Genomic DNA, 9,872 nt, shown 5'->3' on the forward strand with positions numbered 1-9,872 from the left:
TTCGAATCGTGAGGCGAAAGCCCTGGGATGGGAACGCAGTGTTGGTGGGCACTCAAGCGCGTTGCCGCATGATGGTGACAATGGCAGAGTCTGATGGATCAACTTGTCGTCGTTTGTCAAGGTGGAAAGGTGAAAAATCAGAAAGACGAGGAATGAAGGCGAGCGAAATCGCGCGTGCGGGGATCTGATCGTGCCTGCCGTACCTTGCCTCACTCAGATTGATGGTGGCGGGCGGGCGGGCGGGCAGCAGCGGTTGACCCTCGGTCTTGCCTAGGTCCTTACCCCCAGGCTGCTGCCAGGGACTCAGGTCACTGGACGAGGTGCCCGTGTGGCGGATGCAGCAGGTGCGAGCGGGTTCGGACGCGGGTGGGTGGCACTGGCAGTGGTCTGGTCAGAAAGCTCCGGCGTCGATGATGTGCAGCGATAAGCAGCAGATAAGGGTGTGGGGAAAGAACGACCGGGGTTGTCTCCGGTGAGACTCGGCGTACCGCCAATGGCTGGTGTGTGCAGCCTCACTTTGCATTCCTGCATTCTACCAGATGCGGACCTTGCCTCGCGGGGCCTTGCTGACTTTACCCCCGTTCTTGCTCTTGATCATCACAAGTCCCACAGGCACTGTCAACGGCACATCCCAGGCAGCGTCAAAACCAAGGCACAATCACCATCTCAGGGCCGTTGTCATTAGATATTTCACTCACCGCTATCCGTCGGGACCACCGACACACATGCACCTTGCTGGCTTGATCACCAGACGACAATTCCATGGACCCGTGACACAGACACACTACTCACCAACTGAGCGAGGCTGAGACACACAAGTCATCTTCTTTTTCTCTAGTTTCAAACACGTCCAGCCAACGAATTAACCATTTGGTATCAATGTATTTATTCTTCTCTTTTTTTTTTGGAACAAAATTCAACCCGCTACACCAATGCTATTGACCCACCCTTTGCCTCAGTAGTACACACGCAGGAACTCGACCAGCGCCATCATGGCCATGGCCTGGCCGTACGCATGCTCGTCCTCGGAATGTCCTTGTAGTGCTGCAGTCGTGCCCATGCCGTGCCGAACGACGTGTGAGCAGCTCGCCCTCGGGCTGATGTTGTCAATGACAAGCGTTGACGGCCTTGATGGCCGTGGCCTCGTACTCCTTGCCGATGTACCTCTTGCGCTGGGCCTTGAGGATGCCGTAGGCGAAGCCGGCCGTCGCGCTGGCCTCGACGTAGGAGCCCTCGTCCTGGGAGACGTCGAGCAGCGTGCGCCAGAGCCGTCAGCCTCCTGCAGCGGCACGAGCGCCGCGGCCTGCGCCTCGAGCGGTGTTGAGGAGGTGGTAGCGCAGCGGGTCGTCCTTGGGCAGGTCGACAGCTCGACAAACTCGGGGATAACAATGGTCAGCCACGCGTTGCCGCGCGCCCAGCGGGCACGCGCAAAGTGGTGGCCCGCCGCCGGAAAAGTCCAGCCGTGGAAGAAGAGGCCCGAGGGGGCGTCGAAGAGGTACTGCGTGTGCAGGAGGAACTGCCTCTTGGCCTCAGCCACGTACTCGGGCCGGTTGAGGACGAGACCAATCTTGGCCAGCGGCATGACGGTCATCATGAGCGTGTCATCCCAAAGCTGCTCGTCGTTGATCTCGAGGTAGGTCGTGTGCTGCATGCCGCCGTACTTGGTGCGGCCGAGGTCGTGCATGGCCCACTCGGCCCAGCTGTCGAGCCACGGCACGTACGTCTGGTTGCCCGTCTTCTCGTAGACAAAGGCCAGGGTCAGGAAGACGGCCATGGTGTTGATGTTCTTGCCCTTGTGGCCCTCGTCGAAGCGGTTCTGGAACCAGTCCTCGATGATCTTGAGGAACTCAGCATCGTCGGTCAGCTCATAGTACTTCCAGATGCCGTACAGGCCGACACCGTGCGTCCACTCCCAGTCGTTCCAGCCCTTGGTGTCGATGATGCGGCCGTCGGCCAGGGTCATGAGGAACTCGCCAGTCTCATCCTTGATGTTGACGAGATCGTGGATGAGAGACCGGACCTTGGCGTGGATGTCGGCCGACTTGAGGCCGTGGAGCTCGAGAGGCATGATGGTGGTGAGATTGGGGATTGGCGGTTGGCAGTAGTTGGTTTTTGTTTGTAGCGATTCTTGCTGTACTCCTTTTTCCTCAATGCGTTTCAGCTTTGGGGAGATAAGAATATTCTCTTTGGTCTAGTACTGTCAATATCAAACAATGAAGGCTGGATGCGTGGCACATAGCCTTGAAGGCCCTTGCCATCGGTGCAGAAGAACTCACCTCGTAACGACGTTTCTCACGATGATGGCATCAAACACGTTACAACCTTCCGATATGAAGAAAGAAGGGTGGGCAAGAAAAAAAGATTCGGCTTCTCGGCACAAGTTTCGTCGACGTGTCTGGACAGAATCGAGGAGAACACGCGCCGGCAGGACGGCACTGGCTCGATGTAGCAGGCTCGTCAACCTTTATGAACATGCCCCGACTTTGGCGAGTCTGGGGGTGAGGGGCACGTCGAGACCCCTCCTTCTCGGGGGCATGGGCCATTGGCGTGCGAGTGGGGAGGCCCTCGGACTGATGCAGGCCGAGTGGGAGACGCCTCGCCGCCCCCTGGTGCACCAGTCGCACAAAGGGCTTACGTCCTGGTATTGGCAGTTGGCTAGTGCATTCACGAAGCCACGGGACTCCCGGTCTCTTCTCTGCATGCTACCGAGCCTTGGGGGGGGACAGGTTAAGACGCACGGCATGGCCAGAAGGTCACTGGCTTGATGGCCGTTGCCATTCTTTTCGGCATGAATTGTTATGCACCGGCTATTCTCGCCAATGAGAGAACGGTGCAAAGGCCCCCAAGCAAATGATCCCCCCCCGAAGCCCCCCCCGAAGCCCCAAGTTTTTACCCCTCGTTTTCTCTCTCCGTGGGGGTCTAATGAAAGCTCGGTGTGGAAAACTCCACGATGTCCACTGCGTTTCCCCTCATCTCCTCACCATCTGGTAAATTGGTCCAGTGAAAAAGCATTCATCTCCCCCACCGTCTTACCCCATCGGGGAAGGGTTGTGGCTCATGCTCAGCCACATGAGCACCAGCGACGATGAAGATGCCCCGAGGTTCCCTCTTTGTCCCACTCAACAGCACAGGTACATAAGTATGCCTCGTGTGCTGGCCCTTTCTTTCATCGCATTTTGGCAGAACTCGGTCCATGAGTCTCCGGTTGTCGGCAGTTTGCCGGTGAATGCTTCATACGGGATCATGTGGCTTCCGGCGACTTCGGACGCAAGCACACTTTGTGTGGCCTGGAGTGACTTGACAAAAGCGCCCATGATCAGTCTCCTCTGCCAGTCTGGGAAGCAACTCAGCACGGATGATGCGGAAAAGCTGGCTATATACCGCTGTCGGCCGTCTTTCAGATGGAAAGAATTGCGACTGAGGTTGGGTCCGAGTGGCGATTCGGGAACCCGAGACGTACTTACAATCGAAGCGATGAATTTATGAGACGAGAAATTTTCTCCTCCTCCTCCAGGTTGCAAGATCATTCTGGGTTCGAGACCACCGACCCAGGAGAGTCGCGGCAGTCCTGACTGGAAGCATCCAACAACACCCAACACATCTCCATCAAGGCGTGGAAAGCGGGCATCGTGGAATGACATCTAGTTATCACTCACTTCAGCTACGGACCACGTTTCTCGTGATGATGTGAAGGGATGCCCTCCACCACGTCGGAGGAGGGTAGATACTCCGCGATCCGGCCAAAAAAGGATCCAAAGAGCCCTAGTCGGCTATGGCGCGCGACTGGCTCGGGTAAACGGTCTTTGGTTCTCGTTAGGTCTAGCGTGCCATCGCTGCGCTGAACCGCTCAGCATAACAGCGAGCGGCCATCGGCCCTTGGCCGACACCGATGTGCTTGGAATCTGAAATGGAAAAGAGAGGGGGTTCCCCAAAATGAGTGACGTTGCATCGAATTTGTTCTTGGCACACTGGAATCACGACGGGGGAGCCAAGCAAGCCACAGCCAGCAAAATTGAACCGGTGACGTTGATGGCACAGATAACCGAGAAGACCCTAGGAAAAGAGAACGAGGAAGCAAGAGAAATTTAGGAGAGAAAAGCCACGATGACGACGGGGTCCTTTCACTGGTGGAAAGGGTCGGCTCACCAGTCTATGCCGACATCCGACCACCTCGCCCTCGCCCGTCAAGCTTCTGCCAAGCAATCGGCACGGGCACCCTTCCCGCCTAGATTGCTTCCTCTTGTGACCAGGGGCCAGGGGGTCACGGCACAGCCAAAGAGCCGCAGGGCCATCACCAAGAGCCGCAACTCGGGACAAGAGCCTCAATGTTGGACTTGCCCTCACCACCAACAACGCATTCACCCCTCGGGAGCCACGGACAGGCGGAATAGGAGTTGCAAGGGCAACACCACGATCCGAGAGATCCGATTTCGTGTTCCTGTCAACACGTCTCACGCCCCCTACTGACCCGACCTGGCGTTACCAGCCGTTGCAGGTTGACTCGCCGCTCTGCCCGGTCGACACACCACGACACGTCGTCTGCGAGCTGGGGATCGACACGGCATCCCCGCTGTATTTTCGTCTTCGGCTGAATGATACCCCTTGGTTCCACCGTCGAGTCTCGCTGGGCAGCCAATCCAGCCGTCCGTCCCCAAGATCTCTATCTCTCTTCATGAGTGAATTAGCTCTATCCCCGCGTGCAACCCCATGGCACCAGTGAAGAAATCTGGAGTCGCTCGTCTCCAGACCCATGCCGTCCACGCTGCACTCGGGTTAATGTCACTGCCAGCGCTATGCCTCTCTTTGATTAGATTCGCATCCAGGGCGGTCGTGAAATGGGGTGGTTGATTTGTTTTAAAAAGACGCTGGCCCATGCTTACTTTGACGTGATTTTTTAATGAGCAGGACTTTGACAGTCGAGGAATACGATCGAGGCTTTTCTTGCTTGCTTCCACAAAGTTGAAGACTTGCTTCACTCCTTGACCCAGAAGGATCTCTCCTCGACAACGCCCATCTCATCTCTGATTTCTCTCGTCGAGCCCCTCGTCCACAGATTCGCCCAACATGACCTCCAACGAGGCTGGCGACAACAAGGCCACCATTTCTCAACACGAGGATGGCACAAACCCGGCTGTCAACCCCACAGCCAGGCCGGACACGATCAACGACGACCCCGAGACGCAGTCCGTCGACATTGACACCAAGCAAGCCAACACGCGTTATGGCGAGATCGACAGGGAGCTGGCCAACTATGTCAACGCTGAACGTATCGAGATCTCGCCCGAGCGCAGCGACGAGCTCCGCCGCATGATCGACAAGCGCGTCCTCATCGTCATGATCTTGACGTACTTCCTCCAGGCCATCGACAAGGGCACCATGTCCTTCTCCTCCATCATGGGACTCCCCGAGGACACTGGTCTGGTGGATGCCGAAGGCAAGCTGGAGCAGTCGGTACGTTGTTACGGCATCACATTGAAAATCCCTCTTCTGCTCGCATCGCTAACGCCGCCACTGGGCATTTGTAGTATTCCTGGCTGACGACGTGTATCTACATTGCCGTTCTCATCGTTGAATACCCCCAGAACTGGCTCATCGCCCGCGTCCCCATCGCCAAGTACCTCAGCTTCTGCATCGTCGCCTGGGGCATCACGCTCGCGTGCCACGCCGCCTGCACCAGCTTTGAGGGCCTGCTCGTCGTCCGCACGCTGCTCGGTATCTTTGAGTCGGTCTGCCAGCCTGCCTTCGTCATCCTGTCCGGCATGTGGTACCGCCGCGAGGAGCAGGCTTCTCGCGTGACGTACTGGTACGCGCCCACTCTCCCATCCCCCACCTTGGCTTTTCCCTTTCCTTTTTCTCTCTTTTCTCGCTCGCTAACAAAAGGGGGTCCTCCAGGTACATGATGAACGGCGCGCAGCAGATTGTCGGCGGCCTGCTCGCCTACTGCTTCAGCCTCATCAAGACGGGCCCGCTCGCGTCGTGGCAGTGGCTCTTCCTCACGTACGGCGTCATCTCGGTCATCTTCGGCCTGTGGGTGGGCTTCTGGATGCCCGACTCGCCGATGCGGGCGCACTGCTTCACGGAGGCGGAGAAGCACGAGATGGTCGAGCGCGTGCGCGACAACCAGACGGGCATCCAGAACAAGACGTTCAAGCGGCACCAGTTCGTCGAGGGCCTGACGGACCCGCAGGTCTGGGGCTACTGCGGCATCGCCTTCTGCACGACGCTGCCGACGTCGGGCCTCGGCGCCTTCGCCAACATCATCATCAAGTCGTTTGGCTTCAGCCTCATCGAGACGCAGCTGCTGGCCATGGTGCTGGGCTTCTACATCATCATCGTGCTGCTGAGCTCCGTGTGGCTCGCCAAGCGCTACAGCCAGAACTCTGGGTCATGCTCGTCTACTGCCTGCCCTCGTTCGCCGGCACGGCCGTGCTCATGACGGTGCGCAAGGGCAGCATGGGCACCAACGTCGGCCTGCTCATCTCGTACTACATCACCCTCTCCTTCTGGGCCGCCCAGACGCTCGCCCTGTCCCTCATCTCGCGCAACATTGCCGGCCAGACCAAGAAGACGGTCGCCGTCGCCATGAACTTCATCTTCTGGGCCGCCGGCAACGCCGTCGGGCCCCAGGTCTTCCTCCAGCGCGACCAGCCCCGCTACCTGATCGCCTTTTCCACCCACATGGGCTGCTACGGCCTGCTCGTCCTCATCATCATCGCCCTGCGCTTCCACCTCGTCCGCCAGAACAAGAAGAGGGACGAGCTGGCCGCGTCGGGCGTCGCCGAGGCGAGCCCCGACTTTACGTCCCACGCCTACGAGGATCTCACGGACAGGGAGAACCTGGCGTTCCGCTACGTGTTCTAGACTGGAGCAGTACGGGATTGAATCCTTTTCTTTATTTACTTGTTTTGGAAATTCTGTAGCATAGACATTACTAGAGCAAGAACTTAGACAGAGTGGGATGGTGTTGTGTGTACGACCATGGTAGAAAGTGGTTCCGGCACCGCTGGAAGCAACGGGACATGGTGATGATAGGGGGCGTTTTGTGAGCGCAGTCATGACATGATGAATTGAATGGTTCTTCTCTTCTGTGATTGATGTTACCCATGCACCATGCCAAGCTTGGAATCTCCTTGATTGTCGACGGTACGCACGCCAATTGTCTTCACAGGTGATTTGATCGTAGGATAACCTTGCCCGACATCGGCATGCATCACAAGAGAAATAGACATGATGGTCTCGAGCGACCTATATGGACAATGCGTCAAAGGAGCTTCGCCGTCAACGCCATAAACTCGATTTCAGATCAAATGACAACCCAAACCTACTCCTATCTTCACATTGCTGCGCATGTGAGCCTTCTCACTTCAGCCAGCCACCAAGTCCATCATGTTACACCAAGCTGCGCCAAACGAGACCGCTCTCTAGTACCACGTCGGGCTGACAGTCCAGTGCCTCAGCATCGTTTCAACGCCACGATTCCACTCCTGCTCAAAATACCCGCAGAGCAGCTCCGCCTCCTCCGCCACTGGCCGTCGACCACCCCACATCTCTGGCCGATTCGCCTCAATGGCAGCGTACACAGAAATCAGACCCCTACACAGTTAGCATCTCGTGGCACCAAGAAGATGTTCTAGTCTCATGACGACTTGATGACTTACTCATCCTGTATCTTGACCAGAATCAGCCACGCCAAGTTCCAGCTCCGGTTCGAATCCGGATCGTTCCGCACAAGCCGGTGCGCGTCGCGGACGACATCGCCGCTGAAGGGATAGGCACGGGTGAGGCCGCGAAGCTCGGTGAGAAGCTGGTTGCTCGAGACGTAATAATCCCAGGCGGCGGTCATGGGGCCTTGGAAGGCAAGAGCATCATCTTCATCTTCACAGGTGGAAGCGATGCGCTCGATTCGGCAGAGCTCTGTCAAGGTGTTGACGCGATGGGTCTCAAGAGAGGTGATGAGTTGCTGAATGGAGGACTAGGGAAGTGGTCAGATGAGGAAGATGTTGTAAGAGTAGACAGGCCGGAACTACTAACGCGAGAGCGATGGCCTTCGCTGCCGCGGGAGTGACGGCTGTACCCGCTGGAGCTGGAGGAGGGCATTGTAACGATGTTATCTGAGAATGGCGCAGATGATATCTGACTGAGCCTTTGCTGAAGGAGCTATCAAGTCACTTCAAAGTCCAAGGTGCTTGCTCGTAGGAGGGTGCTGATGATGTCTGTGTGAAATGTCAAGATGGCAGGAGACAGAGGACGCCGTCTTTATGAAGCGAACAATGAGCGCAAAGAATCTCCACGGCTTCCGGTGAGAAGTTGGCGATGCTGCCTCGACAGCTGGACAGCTCCTGAATCCAACGATAAGCCGCTCCAGGGGTCGAGGAAAGCAGGTGCCGAGCAGTGACCTCCGCGCGTCGTCGCAGTGGGAAGCAGTCAAGTCCCAACGCGTGCGTTCGTGGACAGGGAGGGTGTGTATGACAGATAGGACAAGATGGCAGGCTGAGGTCAGGAGGGTGTCTCGATCCGTCGATAACGAGTGAAAGGCCGACGCAAAATGGAGAATGATGGTGGCCCAAATAGAACACGAGAGGGGCCCAGGTCGACCGCGAAGGACGACCTGAGCCACATTGCTTTGGATCTCAGGAAACCGTGACCCTCGAGCGGCCTGGCGGGGGACACCAAAAACTGCCGTGGGCCTTGGAGCGCGTGGTTGTCTGGGCTCGGTCCCAGTCCCAGCCGTGCTGTCATCTGAAGGAGCCGCATGCCGTACATCGTCATAAACGACGACGCCATTTCGGGACTACTGGACCTCGCACCCAGGCTTGGACACGCGCCCCGGCAGGATGGACCAGGCTGGTGGTGCTTGGTCAACTACGAGAGGCGTGATTCGCGACGAACGGGGTTGCAAGACATTAAACTTCGAGATAGATGGGTTTGCTGGGTCATGAGCATGGTGCCAGGAGGCATTCGCCGAGGGTCTGTAGGGAATAGCGCATCCTGCTTCCTGAGCCACCCCGGACTACGATCCTGCGATTTCGAGCCATTTTTTTCAATTCGCCTGGCACCAACTCGGAGCCGTGATGCGTCGATAGTGCGCCAGTTGTGCCCTGGGGGTCGCGTGGGACATCGTCCCAAAGAAGAGAATAGAAGCGGCAGAGGATTCGGTCCCTGCGCCGCCGCCCGGGAGCAGAGAGGGGCCTGGGCCTAGCTGCGACAGAAAATAGAAGACCCGGGCGTTGGGTGCCAAGGGTCACAGCGGAGACGTGATTTGCGGAGCAGAAGGATGCAGGAGGATGGCGACGAGGGGCCCAGATGGGACCGGAGGATGAATGGCTTTGTCGTTGATTTGGGGGCTATTGTGATGTTAAGATGAAGGAAGGATGGTTGGTCGAGTCGTGCGTGGGGAAGGGGTGAGATCCTACGAAGACCGAGCTAGCTGCCTGCTCCTACTCACTTCTTTTACCTGACCTTACATGTAGCTAGGTGGTGCCTGCCTAGGTACCTTGCCTTGGGCGCCTCGCTCGCTGAAACGGCAGGGGTCTCCCGTAGGGCTGCAGCAGGCCTGCGAACCCAAGGCACAGAGGGCCTCGGGGCAGCTGCACAGGGCAGCCAAAGCCAGGAGGTAAGGTGAAGTAGGTACCTAAGGTAGGTACTTAAGGTAGGTAAGCTGCAGTGCCTCCCTCCCTCACATGCCGAGCGCGCCGCGCCACAACGTGGCGTCTGACAGCCAAAGGTAGACCTGGCGAGTACATATGGACGTAGGTACGACCAGGAGGACACGACGACGTGCACACAAAGGCATCTCACATACAGGTTCCCAGGCATTGTGAGCAGGCAGGTGAGGGCTAGGATTGCTTCAAATTATTTCCAAAATGTCATCA

The 9,872-nt window shown here is 57.5% G+C and overlaps 4 protein-coding genes across 4 annotated transcripts in view; 1 reads left to right on the plus strand and 3 right to left on the minus strand.

Moving 5' to 3' along the window:
• Window positions 1-955: 955 nt before the first annotated feature.
• On the minus strand, window positions 956-2,068 carry VDBG_02243 (glycosyl hydrolase; the record flags this gene model as incomplete). The annotated part of the gene is made up of 1 exon (XM_003008009.1): window positions 956-2,068. One exon carries the CDS (start codon window positions 2,066-2,068, stop codon window positions 956-958), a length of 1,113 nt encoding a protein of 370 aa, XP_003008055.1.
• Window positions 2,069-5,064: 2,996 nt separating this feature from the next.
• On the plus strand, window positions 5,065-6,861 carry VDBG_02244 (allantoate permease; the record flags this gene model as incomplete). The annotated part of the gene is made up of 4 exons (XM_003008010.1): window positions 5,065-5,451; window positions 5,526-5,803; window positions 5,893-6,349; window positions 6,448-6,861. The coding sequence occupies 4 exons, from the start codon at window positions 5,065-5,067 to the stop codon at window positions 6,859-6,861; spliced, it is 1,536 nt and encodes a 511-aa protein (XP_003008056.1).
• Window positions 6,862-7,654: 793 nt separating this feature from the next.
• VDBG_02245 (conserved hypothetical protein) lies at window positions 7,655-8,097 on the minus strand (the record flags this gene model as incomplete). Its single annotated transcript, XM_003008011.1, has 2 exons — window positions 7,655-7,972; window positions 8,032-8,097. The coding sequence occupies 2 exons, from the start codon at window positions 8,095-8,097 to the stop codon at window positions 7,655-7,657; spliced, it is 384 nt and encodes a 127-aa protein (XP_003008057.1).
• A 1,353-nt stretch (window positions 8,098-9,450) lies between these two features.
• VDBG_02246 (beta-glucosidase) overlaps window positions 9,451-9,872 on the minus strand; it is a gene marked incomplete at both ends in the record, with an annotated part of 3,491 nt that continues 3,069 nt past the window's right edge. The window contains one exon of the mRNA XM_003008012.1: window positions 9,451-9,553. Within this exon, the coding sequence (XP_003008058.1) occupies window positions 9,451-9,553 (103 nt within the window). The remainder of the gene's footprint in view (window positions 9,554-9,872) is intronic.

This window comes from Verticillium alfalfae, genomic scaffold (genome assembly GCF_000150825.1).
Source record: "Verticillium alfalfae VaMs.102 supercont1.2 genomic scaffold, whole genome shotgun sequence".
Taxonomy (NCBI): Eukaryota; Fungi; Ascomycota; class Sordariomycetes; order Glomerellales; family Plectosphaerellaceae; genus Verticillium; species Verticillium alfalfae.